This window comes from Nuphar pumila, chromosome 3 (genome assembly GCF_984573655.1).
Source record: "Nuphar pumila chromosome 3, dmNupPumi1.hap1.1, whole genome shotgun sequence".
Lineage (NCBI taxonomy): Eukaryota > Viridiplantae > Streptophyta > Magnoliopsida > Nymphaeales > Nymphaeaceae > Nuphar > Nuphar pumila.
The window spans coordinates 19,985,892-19,999,979 of NC_143251.1; the positions used below are offsets into that span (position 1 = coordinate 19,985,892).

The window sequence follows — 14,088 nt, forward strand, 5'->3', positions numbered from 1 at the left end:
TGAGGGAGAGTGTTAAAATTGTATATACATACATTGTATATATGTATATGCATTATATACATATATAAATATGGGTTAATATTGGACTAATGAAGGTACAAAACTAATGAGCTAGAAATCATGTGTAAGTTATATCGACTCAATCTAACCACATACATGTGTTCAGCATGGTTTGTTTGCTAAGGATCAAGCCTTGGATTGTGTTTTTTTTATGTAAAAATGTCGTCTTTTGAGTTATAAAATTTTAGCACATTGTGAGCCATTGATTTTTGGACCCCTTTAAAAACGTAATTACTTCTCATAATCACATGATTCAAAATAAGTTTTTTACTAAACAAACCATATTGATCACATCCGTAACATTTGATTTACAAAAAATCGAATTTTTTTTAAGAAAAAAGTGGTTTCTACTCATTAATTGTGTACCTTCATTAGTAGCCAATATTTACCCTATATATATGTATTTTCTATATATATATATATTGCAATGTAACTAGGATTTTTTCTGTTTTTGTTTTGGCTTCTTTTGAACTAGTCAACACAAAGTTGACTAGTCAAAAGAGACGTTGGGCTGGCCCAATGGCTCTACCTGCTCCAACGTCTCTACGAGACTCTTGTGGATGCATATAAATAGGGGTTGACTCCCCTCTCAAATGTAATGCTTCTTGCATATGTTGGTTATCAATAAAATATTAATTTTAAGATTGTCTTTTGTTTGCCTCTTTGTGGGTTTTGTAAAAGAACCCATTCTTGTGGTTCTTTGTGTGTTCACTTTGGCGATTTGGTGAACTTTGTTGGAGGTTCTCATTTCCTTTCAACTACTTGTTTGCTCATGGCCTTTGTCCATGATGGATGCTTCTTAGCTTCATTGTAGAAGCATGGCTCATGAAAATGGTCTGGGAATTTGATGAAACTTTGGAAGTGAACTGTGAAAGGTTCACAATTGATGAATATCTCCATTGGATGTGATATCATTGATGAAACTTTGGAAGTCAACTGAGAAAGCTTCACAATTGATGAATCTCTCAATTGGATGTGATATTAAAGAGGAGTGATGTACTTGACCTTGTGTGATCTTTGAAATGAAATGGGGATCTTCGAAACACGAGCTTTGATTAACAAGAGCAAGTGTCAAGAATGACACTAAAGCATAACCCTTAAAAAGGGTATAACTGGAAACAAAATAAAAATAAAAATGTATTCTTTATTGATATGAAAAACCAATTGCTTAAGAAGCATTGGAGTAAAATACAAGAGGGGCTGCACCCGGACTGTGTCAGTCCAACAGCTCTATTGCTAGTCAAGTCTGGACAGGACTTGACTAGCAACAGTCATTCTAGTTCAAACTGAACTAGATGACATAAAGACAAAAAATAAAAATAAAGGAAAAAAAATACAGAAAAGAAAGAAATTAAAAATGTATTTATATATATATATAATAATATAATATTATTATATATACATATATGTACAGTTTTACATTTTAACACTCTCCCTCAAACTTACGGTACAATGAGCGAAAGTTTGTCTAAGAGAAAGTGAAATCGGGGAGCAGCGAGAGGCTTTGTAAAGAGGTCTGCTAACTGATATTCTGAAGTGACATATGGCAGATCAATTATCCCGTGTAGATATTCCTCTCTGACGTAGTGACAATCCATTTCGATGTGTTTGGTGCGTTCGTGGAATGTTCTGTTACTGGCAATGTAGATCGCACTTTTGTTGTCACAACACATTTGTGAAGCCTTTGTTGCTTCAACTCACATGTCAGCAAGCAGTCGTCGGAGCCAAACTACTTCCATGGTCGTGGTTGCCATGGCTCTGTATTCAGCTTCGGTGGATGAGAGAGATACCTTCTGCTGCTTTTTACACCTCCACGAGATTAATGATTCCCCTAAAAAGACACAAAAGCCAGTGGTTGAGTGTCTGTTATTGGGATCACCTCCCCAATCAGCATCAGTATATGCAATTAAATCAAGAGAAGAGGAGGAAGATAAGAAAAGTCCTCGTGAAAGAGAGGACTTGATGTATCTGATAATACGCATGACTGCTCCCATATGAACAGAAGTAGGAGCATGTTGAAATTGACTTGCTGTATGAACAGCATGTGCTATATCTGGTCTGGTAATGGATAGATAGGAAAGTGCCCCGACAAGCTGTCTGTAAGGAGTAGGGTCTGCAAGAAGTTCTCCATCATCAATCTTCATTTTAACATTAACAACTTCTGGAGTGTCAACTTTCTTATCATCAGTAATACCAGACCTGAAAACAATATCAAAAGCAAATTTAGTCTGAGATAATAAATATCCTCTAGGAGAATAAGCAACTTCAATGCCTAAAAAATATCTCAACAAGCCCAAATCAGTCATTTCAAAATGAGATTTAAGAAGTGTTTTGATTGTTTCAACTCCCTGTTTATCGCTTCCGGTGATGATCATATCATCCACATAGAGAAGAAGCACAATGATCCCTGCATCAGAATTCTTAATAAACAAAGCAGTGTCAGTTAAACAGAATTGAAAACCAATATCAATCATAACACAACTAAACCTATCATACCAAGCTTTTGGTGCTTGTTTAAGTCCATAAAGAGCTTTTTCTAAGCGAAGGACTTTACCCTTAGGAATACTTAGACCAGGAGGGGGTTCCATATATACTTCTTCAACTAGCTTTCCATTTAAAAAAGCATTTTTGACATCCATTTGAAAAATAGACCATTTTTTGATAGAAGCTAAGGCAATTAAGGTTCGGACAGTAGTCATACGAGCCACCGGAGCAAAGGTTTCTTCATAATCAATCCCATATTCTTGGGCATAACCTTTGGCTACTAAACGGGCTTTATATCTTTCAAGAGTACCATCACTCTTGGTTTTAATTTTATAAACCCATCGACATCCTATAGTTTTCTTCCCTGGAGGAAGATCTTGAATATTCCATGTAGAAGCCTTTTCAAGTGCATCTAATTCAGCTTTCATGGCTTCTATCCATTTGATATCATTTTTTGCTTGAAAATATGTGAATGGTTCTTCATATGAGTGAATTAATGCAATAACTGCCCTATATGTGGGTGAGAAAGACTCGTATGATACAAACTTTCCTGAAGGCCTCGAGATTCGGGTTGATTGTCTAGTTGGAATGTTAGAATATTTCTCAAGTGCACATGGAGGATTAGACTCTTGTCGCCTGGAATATTGAATACTAGTATCTCTATGAACTTCTTCATTTTCAACATTAAGATCAATAATTCTTTGATCATCATCAAAGTTACAGTCAAGGTCATATTCATCAGATGTTGATGTTAGATCTAGCAAAAATGAGTACTCAGTGACGTCTTTTAATTTTCTAAAATCAAAGAAGCTCTCCTTTTCAAGAAAGGAAACATTTCTAGACACATATAGTTTATTATTTTTGAAGTCAAAACATCTATAACCTTTCTGGTTTTCAGCATATCCTAAAAAGGCACAGGGAATCGCACGAGGGGAAAGTTTATCATTTTTGTCAGTAAATATGAAACATTTGCACCCAAATATTCTTAATCTAGAGTAGTCTGGAGAAATGTTCATAAGTTTTTCAATGGGAGTGATATTTTGTAACGAAGAAGATGGCATCCTATTAATGAGATAGGTGGCAGTTAAGGCAGCTTCTGCCCAAAAGTCTTTAGGGACTTGATTTGCTATTAATAAAGTTCTAGTGGTTTCTATAATATGGCGATGTTTTCGTTCTGCCAGTCCATTTTGTTGAGGTGTATAAGGACAAGATCTTTGATGTGTGATGCCATGCAATTTAAGATAATTTTGAAAATCTGTGGATAAAAACTCTCCCCCTGAATCTGTGCGAAAAATAGTAATATCATTTTGAAATTTGTTTTTAACCATATTATGAAAAGTTTGAAAGTATGAAAATACTTCAGACTTATGTTTGAGAAAGTACATCCACGTATGTCGGGAGAAATCATCGACAAAAATAACATAGTAAACAAATCCTCCTTTAGAAATTACTGGTGCAGGACCCCAAACATCCGAGTGTATTAATTCAAGTGGTCTTGAAGAGAAAAAGGTTCTGTTCTGAAATGGTAATCTTTTCATTTTGCCGAGAATACAATCTTTACAATCAAATGATTCAGAGTTACAAAATTTCCCTAGATTTGGAAAATGTTGGATTTTGGCTATATGTGGGTGACCAAGTCTCTTATGCCACAGTTCCAACTCTATTTTTTGAATATTATAACAAAAAGCTTTCTTCGGCATTTCCAAAAAATCCATGTAATAGAGTCCTCCTTCTCTATGGCCTTCCCCAATCAGCTTGCCTGACTGGCGATCCTGTACCCAACAACCATGAGAAGAAAAAGAAATATTACACCCATAATCAGAAATTTGAGATACAGATAAAAGATTTAAATTTAATTTGGGAACATGTCTAATTTCTGGAATAAAAAAAAAAATTTATAAATTTTTTCAAAATCTCCTATTCCTTCTATTTCAAGAGAAGTCCCATCAGCAGTAAAGACCTTTGACACACTTGTTTTATTTTTAACACATTTGGATAGACTTTGATTATTTGGGGTCATATGAAAAGATGCATTAGAGTCAAGAAGCCAAGAAATTTTACCTAAATCAGAAAAAGATGAGGCTGCTGCGCCGGTTGAAGCTTCAGATGAGGAAGAGGCACCTTTGATGAGAGACTGAAGGATCTCCATTAGTTGGGCCAGGGAAACTGGTGCATCCTGATCTTTAGGCTCCGATCCAGCAATTGCAGCTCTTTTTTCTCTCAGCTCCTTAAGTTTGGGACATTGTGGCCTGTAGTGTCCCGGTTCATGACAGTGATGACAAATAACTTTCTTCTTATCATAGTCACCATTTTGTCGGTTAAAGTGAGGAGGCCTATATGATCGAACATGATTCCCTGGTCTAGACACAGCTAAAACGGAATCATCTTCAATTTTTAAAGAACCTTTCCGGAGACGATTTTCTTCCATTGTTAACTCTTCAATAGTTTCAACAATAGAAGGAATTTTTCCCCGGTGAAGTAGGGCCGATTTAGTGGTTTCAAATTCCGGCCTTAATCCAGTGATAAACTGGTAAAAATGTTCAACATCGAGTTGTTTCTGACGAAGCTCGATGTCTTCGGCACAATGCCACTTTGGTTCTAAAAGGGAAAGTTCTTCCCAAAGTTCGGACAACCCATTGTAATATTCACGAATAGTTTTGTCTCCTTGTGTCATCATTCGAACTTTTTCTTGGAGGTTGCACAGGTGTGCAATATCTTTAAGGGAATACATATTCTTAAGGTATTCCCATGCCTTATCGGCATCCTATAGTTTTCTTCCCTGGAGGAAGATCTTGAATATTCCATGTAGAAGCCTTTTCAAGTGCATCTAATTCAAGCTCTGATACCATGAAATGAAATGGGGATCTTCGAAACACGAGCTTTGATTAACAAGAGCAAGTGTCAAGAATGACACTAAAGCATAACCCTTAAAAAGGGTATAACTGGAAACAAAATAAAAATAAAAATGTATTCTTTATTGATATGAAAAACCAATTGCTTAAGAAGCATTGGAGTAAAATACAAGAGGGGCTGCACCCCTTTATATACACAGCTGAAAGAGGACTCAATAGAGCTGTTGGGCACAGTCCAACAGCTCTATTTAGAGCTGTTGGAATGTGTCAGTCCAACAGCTCTTAATAGAGCTGTTGGACTGCGTCAGTCCAACAGCTCTATTGCTAGTCAAGTCTGGACAGGACTTGACTAGCAACAGTCATTCTAGTTCAAACTGAACTAGATGACATAAAGACAAAAAATAAAAATAAAGGAAAAAAATACAGAAAAGAAAGAAATTAAAAATGTATTTATATATATATATAATAATATAATATTATTATATATACATATATGTACAGTTTTACATTTTAACAATCTTAATGCCTGATTGTGATAAGGTAGAACCGTTGTAATGATGTAAGGTAGAAGATTCAGTAATGATGCTTTAGCTGCATCTTCATGCAGTTGCAGCTCCTAATGTTTTCTTAGCTGACACATTATGCATATCGGTTACATCATCTTGCTTGTCTTCAGCTGGTACATCATGCATGCAATCAATGTTCCATTGAAAGGTAAACTATAAGCCTTATGGAATCTACAACTGTTACAAAACTAGAATTGAAATTTTTGTCATTGATAAAACAGAACAAACTAGACTTATTAAGAGCAACCAATGATTACTGTGCAATGAACAAAGCAACTCTGTTGTAGTATATTTGAGTCACTTTCACAATTTCGAACATCGAATACTAACAAATTATAGACTGACGTGCTTTAGCTAAAGCCTTCTTCAAAATATATAAATTCTCATGCCCTTCACCCTTAACAAATAGTTGATTTGGACGTAGGTCTTTTTCACAAGTACAAAAGTATGAGAGAAAATCATTTGAGTTAGATCATCAATAGTTAAAAGACTCAAACCAAATTATGTTTGATTTGAGGAACATTAAATGTATTAAGACTCAAAAAAATAGACAACATAACTTTGTTTTTTCCAAGATATGCGTAGCTCTTTAATCCATATATCAGGCACCATTCTCTCGATTCTACATGCTCAAATCAACAAAGGAGAATGGGCTAGTGCAATTGCATCGGCATTGGATCCAATATTAACATCTTCAATGTTAACCTTCATACTAGATGATGTGGCACCATCGTCTGGTCCTTTTTGTGTTGCTGAGTTATTCACATGATTTTCTGGATAATAAGCAATTAGTGAGAGTATGACCTCTTGCAATAGAAAACAATCTTGGAAGTAGAAATATTGTGGGTAGATGGTAAACCATGATCGACTAAGTAGAAACATCAGAACCTTGGGCAAAACCAGTTTTACCTGTCCACGGCCTCTATTTCCCCTTCCATGTGCATGATGTCAGCTTGAAAGGCTAACATATTGAGGATAGTATGCTAGTTCTTTGCTGGATTGTTTTTTAAAGTTGTATTAACAAATATTGCTTCATATTGAAAAAAATAAAAGGGCATCAACTGATTGAAAGTCATCTTAGGATCTTCAGCCATCAAGGATAACCATCACTCCGATGTTCATCCCTGAGAACATTTAGAGATATGTGAATGAACCAAGTCCTCATCTAAAATGGGATGATTAATTATGTAGCTGATCGAAGATGACAAGAATTGTGCAAAAGAAGTCTCCAATGAATGTGCCATCATGTTTAGCTTCCTTTAGAGAAGATTTGAGATTGTATAAGGATGGAACTAGAAACTTGTGACTACATCACATAAAAATGACTTCGGAGCTCAACCACGGTGCAATTTGAAGGAACTTGCAAGAGAACCCTGAGAAAAAATGGAGGTAATATATACAAGTTGTCATGCCATAAAATTTAGATTCCGAATTATAACTGCTTGAGAATCCCCTTTCAACCTGCTTCAGACCCATTGGCATGACCTATTTGGTTGTGATCTAGGTAAATGGGATAATTTGTTCTATCAAAACATGGAAATTGGTAGAATAGATTTTTAGGAACTAGTTTGGATTAGGAAAATGAATTAAGGGAAGAAAAGAAGAGGGCCCAATACTGAAAGATGCCATTGATGAAGATGGTTGTTGGCTGCAGATGCTTTCAGAAAAGTTGTAGATTGGAAAAAAAAAAATAAAGAAGTGGAATATAGAGAATCTAGGGGTCAGTCTAGGTACTAAGAATCAAAATAGATTGATTGGTGGTAGGATCTGATTGTCAGTCTGGAACTGCTGGCATCAGTTGATGACATCAGAAGTATGGTTGCTGGCATCAACTTTTCTTTGGGATAAATCTCATACAAATATGGGATTTTGACATGTGTTCATGCAAGAAAAGAAAGAAAGAAAGAGAGAACTGGAAATAATGAGGAAATTTAGGAGAAAGAAGAATAGGACAAAACATGAGGAATATGAAGGAAAGAGAGGAACAAAACATGGCAGAATACCTAGATATGAAATGAGTACAAAGGCCTCCTAATTTAGATCTTTGGATCTTCACTTTATCTTGTTGGAGAAGAGCTTTGATAACATGTAAACAATAGAAAGAGAAGAGAAGGAGAATAACAAAGGAGAGAGAAATTTCAGCCAATGACCTAAACCCTAATGATTATTTAGTGTTGGATGTCCCTCCCTTTTGGTATTATAAATTCTATAACATAGATGGAGTCACAAATACGCCCCTGACTTGTTATGTAACACTCAACAACAACTACGCCTTCATCCCAAAACAATTGGGGTCGGCGATATGAACCAACAAAGAAAATCATTCTGGGTCTTCCACATGAATCCTTCTCCTCCATTCATTTCTATCCAATGCCATGTCCTCGGTGAGGTTCAAAGCATTCATATCCTTTCCTATCACCTCCATCCATGTCTTCCTAGGCCTACCCCGACCTCTTTTAACTTGTTATGTAACACTAATAGTTAAATATGTCCTCTCCTCACAATCTCACTTATTACGAGAATGTCAGCACTAACACACGTTCCAACTAGGAATTATTGAACTCTTTCCTCAACTGCAAGTCTTTTTCTAGATCAGACAACATACACAAAAGAAGGTTATCATTACTACAATGATTAATCATGTAGATGGGCTTTGGTCCCCCTTTATTTTAGGATTTGTTCTTTTTGGTGTACTTCTGAAGCTTCTTGCTTCTGATGAAACTTGGTAATTGGTATGTTTCACTTGCCTAGCTTGATGCATGATTCTATCTTTTCTCTACCTGAGACAAGTAAAAATGGTTATGCCATCAAGTGCAACAAAAATTTACGTTCTGGATAGAATAAAAGTGCATCTTGAGTTTGGCCATAGAAAAATGTTATACACCATATGAGCGGGATTTGTTTCCCACTCATCTTGTTCTGTCAGATACTAAATTCAAAATGAAACCTTCCTACAATGACATACCTAACTGGAAAAAGTTAGTTTACTGTCCATGTGTAGTTAAGGGTTGTCCTCATTTTTTATATCAGTCTCATGTAGCTTGACCACACAAATTCGTTAGGTAAAAGCGTAGGACCCTCCCATTCAAACATTTTAAAATACAGGATCAAATCCAACCTAACCAGGAATCTAGCAGAATTCTTGACAGTCAATTGTCTTTCTAATTTCATCACCTTATGTTTGTCTCTCATCTTTTCTAGGTTGTGTTCCATTGGTTTTGTTATACTGCAGATGCTTGGCAGGTTTCTAATGCCATAATTTGATGAGTATGTACCTAAATTGGTTGTTTGATACTGAATGTTCTGTGTTACTAGGCACTTATCATTTGGTACAGCTGAATCTTTAATAAGGATGTTTTTTGCTGAAAAATCAGGCAGCAGAATTAGAGATAGAGGCATATCCATTGCTAGATGAACTGACCTCAAAAATAAGTACCTTAAATTTGGAACGAGTACGTCGGTTGAAGAGCAGGCTTGTTGCTTTGACCCGCAGGGTTCAGAAGGTACTGTATGTGCCCGTGTACTTTCATTGTCTGTATTCTTTCTGCTTTATTCATGCGGCCTTTCTTTTTCAGGTCAGGGATGAGATAGAGCAGCTTATGGATGATGATGGTGATATGGCTGAAATGTATCTTACAGAAAAAAAGTTGCGGATGGACTCAACTATCTATGGTGATCATCAATCCATGATGGGCTACAGCTCAACTGGGGCAGGAATGTCAGTTTCTGCTCCTGTTTCCCCTGTCTCTTCTCCTACCGAGACCCGGAGGCTTGAGAAGAGCTTGAGCATAGCTAGAAGCAGGCATGAGAGCATGAAGAGTACAGAAAGTGCCACCGAGAACATTGAGGAATTGGAAATGTTATTGGAAGCCTACTTTGTTGTCATTGATAGCACCCTCAACAAGCTAACATCGGTACAGCATGACCCATACATGGATCATTTTTTCATGCTGGCTTAGCCTCAAGTTCACTCTTATCACATCGCCTGATGTAATTACTTACAAATTTTTGCAGCTCAAGGAATATATCGATGACACAGAGGACTTCATCAATATACAACTGGTTAGCATCAATGCCCCTGTCTTTGTCATGGCTGAGGGTAACATAAAGCCCAAGTAAAAAGTTTACCAGTTGCTCTATTATTGTGTAAAACTTCATCATTCACAGTTGATGACCAATTTATTCCTAACAATGGTGTAATACAATATGCGCAACTGACATGTTTCCTAGCTAACTAAGCCAAGACTGAAAGATTGAATGGTGGAACTAGAAAGTAGTAGGATTGATAAAACTTTTCTAAACTGTTCAAATATATGAACCTTGCTTTGGGCAGCTGTTGCTTGTTTGAGAATCATTAGTATTGCTGCAACAATTGACATTGTATCGTTGTTTATTGATGCAGGACAATGTTCGGAATCAATTGATTCAGTTTGAGTTGCTGCTTACAACTGCAACATTTGTTGTTGCAATTTTTGGTGTGGTAGCAGGAGTCTTTGGTATGAATTTCTCAATATCATTATTTGATGAACCAGAGGCGTTCAAGTGGGTTCTATTGATCACTGGTGCTTGCGGGTTGTTGATTTTCTGTGCGTTCGTGTGGTTCTTTAGGTATAAAAGACTGATGCCTTTGTAAATTAATTGCTATTGTAATTTATTCGTTCAAAAGATTGAAAAAAGAAAAAAAATGAAAATTTTCTCCCCTTTGGCAGGGCATCTTTAAATGTACAGAGTATTATGGAAAATTGAAAATTAAGGGTTCGTCGGGGCATTGTCGTTGTATTCCCCTCCTCTCATGTAAAGCATAAAAAAAAAGCCCCTCTCCATTCTTTCAACAGTGAATTAAGCTATTAATGGTACGTTTGGTTGTGTTTTTTAAAAAGTGAAAATACTGTTTAAAAGATATTTACTTTCACAACCTCGTGAAAAAGTGAATCTCATACAAATGAGTTTTACTTTTCAAATCTCACTTTTGGGTTTTGTGTCAATTCATTTATCATGATACTTGCTTTTGGGGTTATGCGCTAAAAAAGTTTTGTGCTAAAAGGGTTTTATGTTTGAGGTACTCTTTAAATGAGGTTCACTTTTAAAGTGTATTAGGAAGTGAATATCATGTGATCCAACCAAACGTACTCTTAATAGTTGGCTAGTTTTCTTTCCACCCTTTGCCCCCAAGGAGTCACCTTGCTTAGCTATGGCATAATTCCCTTGCCGCCCTTCCCACTATGCCTAATCTCTTGGGGCTCAATGGTAGGCTAGTCGATGTTAGTGCCTAGAAAAGGTGAAAACAATTTCCTATGAATATCTAATGTTTGTGCCACAAAATTTGTCATGCGTGCAGCATGTCCTTGTGTCATTATCTTTATAACATGTGATGTATACCAATATGGTAACCAAATAAAAGAGAGTTTAGGCAGCGCTTGGCGCCCCGTCTTGGACCCTGGAAGGTCTTTCAGGACATGGGCGCTTCATGTTTTTTCGATGGGAAAGAGTTTGAAAGCCATAAAAAAAAAATCTTTTCATCTTTAAAGATGACTCAAGAAGGCAGTTTCAGGAAGGAGAAAAATGCTCCTTCCAGTTTCCAGCTGGAAGGAGAAAAATGCTCCTTCCCATAGGAAGGAGCGAGTTCACAAAATCCAGCATTGTCGAGATGAAATTTTATAACGAGCTGGGACATTGTTGTTCAAGCTTGTTCTCGTTAATTACCCATATGCTACATGTAAAAATATGGCATTAGGGTTTTCACGGATGCTTCTCACTCCTCCTCAACACTTCGCCACGTCTTCAACACCATTATCCGCGGCCTAAAGCATTCGGCGCCTCCTCGACACTTCAACATCGGCTGCTGCTTGAAGCATTCGGTGCCTCCTCGACGGCAGGGTGAGCTTGTACTCTCTCTGTCTCTCTCTCTCTCTCTGTGGATTGTAGCTGAGGGCGGTTTGTTGCAACCCCCTCTGTTGTCCACCGTTTCGTGAGCTCTCTCTCTCTCTCTCTCTCTCTCTCTCTCTCTCTCTCTCTCTCTCTCTCTCTCTCTCTCTCTCTCTCTCTCTCTCTCTTGTAGCTTGGGGGAGATGGTTCGCCGTAACTCCTTCTGTTGTCCACCATTACGTGAAGCTATTTGCATCAAACCCCTCTTTTTTTTTTAAAAAAATGGCATCCACCAAAATATTGGTAGAGAGGGCATAAACAGGGAGGCGTGTAGGGTTTGGACATCAAACCCCTCTTTTTTTTTTTGTTAAGATTTGGCATCCACCAAGACATTGGTAGAGAGGGCATAGGGATGAAAAAGTGAGGCGTGTTCGGTTTGGACATCAAACCCCTCTGTTTTTTTTGGTCATCCACCAAGACAGTTGGATCTTACTAATGTCCTTTTGTTAATTTGACGTCTCTATGGTCCACAAGTGACAATGTATCTCATGCAAACAAACATATATTGGGGTGCCTGTATCTTTGTGGTGCCATTTGATAAGGACTGTCTACAAACAAGTGTGTGTGGTGTAGAATATTTTTTGAGAAGAGTACTGAAATTGATCTAAAAATCATCTGCTCATCAGTTTATGTTATAAATTCGTAGGTTCTTACGTGGGGACTCTTTAATAACTGTTTTACTCGTCTCCTCATTGACAGTTTCAATTCAACAGCCACATGTGAAATAATCATATTATTTCAATTAAGAGATTGAATTTTAGTTCTTTCAATGTTTTGCATTTCCTTCTATCAAAAAAAATGTTTTGCATTTTCATGGGATACAACATTATTTGTTCTTTAGATTTTCACATCCTAGGCCATTTTCTGTGATTGTATGCACCTTTTTAGATATAAAAGAATTGGTGGTATCGCAGGGCATACATAACTGACATTTTCTATGCTTATATACTTAATCAATGTAGTATCAGTAATAATGAATTATCAATTTCAACTTGAGCTGAATTCTACTGTTCAATTTTCATTAGGTATGCCCTGTATGGTCTTTAGATCAGTTGTTTTTTGCTTTTGATGCTTCACCCTGTGGCAGCAATATGCACTTTATAGAACTTTCATGTTCAATTGTTTATTACAACATTTTATCATTATGACTGGAGTTTGAGAAATGAATTGATAAGATTGACCAAACTGTGTGGTATTTAATATTGATGATAGTTGTTTCATTTTCTGCTCGTGGTTCTCATATCAAACTTGATATAACTACTCATGCATTTCCTCTGCGAGCAAGGCTTTAAACTTTGGTTTATAATGCTAATATGATTTTTGTAATCAGTTCTTCATTTAAGAGAATATAGTCAGATGCTTAAGATTATTTTATACTTCTAAATCTGTTGTATTGTTCATTATTTGTATTCTTAAGCTCTTCTATGAGTTCTAGACATAGTTTGAAGTGCTTTATGATAGATCTGCACTGTTAGATGTGTTTATCATGCTCGATTTAGTGGAAATTGACTCTCGGATCATGTTTTTTTTTTATGAAAAATTATATTTTTATGAGCTAAGAAAAATGATGCCTTCATAGCCATTGATTTTGGATTCAGGTTCGCCGGACACATGACCAGACCAGACCCACCTCGAATTGGTTTCAGGTTGGGCTGGGTGGGTTTAACCTATATCCAACCCACCTTTAGTTGGGTTCAGGTTCGCCTGACCCATGACCAGACCCGGCCTACCTCAAGTTGGGTTCAGGTTTGTCCGACCCACCTTGAGCTGGGTTCAGGTTGGGTTAGGTGGGTTTAACCTATACTCGACCCAAACCCGATCCATTTTAGAAGGCTGAAGGTAATTTGGTCTTTTATTACAAAAACAGTGTGTGCCAAACATATCATTAATGTTTAAAAGTCCTTTCAAGTTACACTTTCCAAACAACTTCTATATCCTGCAGATAAACTTCTAAAATGTATCATTTCCAGAACTGACTTCTACAGGAGTTCGTCCATAATATGGGGCGCCAATCGTGACCTTAGACGCAGTTTGGTTGCATGGTTCTTCAATGAATTATGAAACGACTCCCACTTGATACAACATTCAAAAGGAACCGAAAAGAATTTAGGCATCATGATTATTTTTTACATATATTCAAGGCAAACCCGTTATTCAATAGCGGTTGCACTGGAAGTGAGCCTTTCAGTACGGGGCTTTGT

General features: G+C 36.8%; 1 protein-coding gene across 1 annotated transcript in view; it reads left to right on the forward strand.

Moving 5' to 3' along the window:
- Positions 1–10,695, forward strand: part of LOC149842206 (magnesium transporter MRS2-1-like) — a 49,758-nt gene extending 39,063 nt beyond the window's left edge. The window contains exons 2-5 of the mRNA XM_089998994.1: positions 9,337–9,465; positions 9,538–9,876; positions 9,977–10,024; positions 10,365–10,695. Of these exons, the coding sequence (XP_089855120.1) occupies positions 9,337–9,465; positions 9,538–9,876; positions 9,977–10,024; positions 10,365–10,595 (747 nt within the window). The 3' untranslated portion in view covers positions 10,596–10,695. The remainder of the gene's footprint in view (positions 1–9,336; positions 9,466–9,537; positions 9,877–9,976; positions 10,025–10,364) is intronic.
- The last annotated feature ends 3,393 nt before the right edge of the window (positions 10,696–14,088 follow it).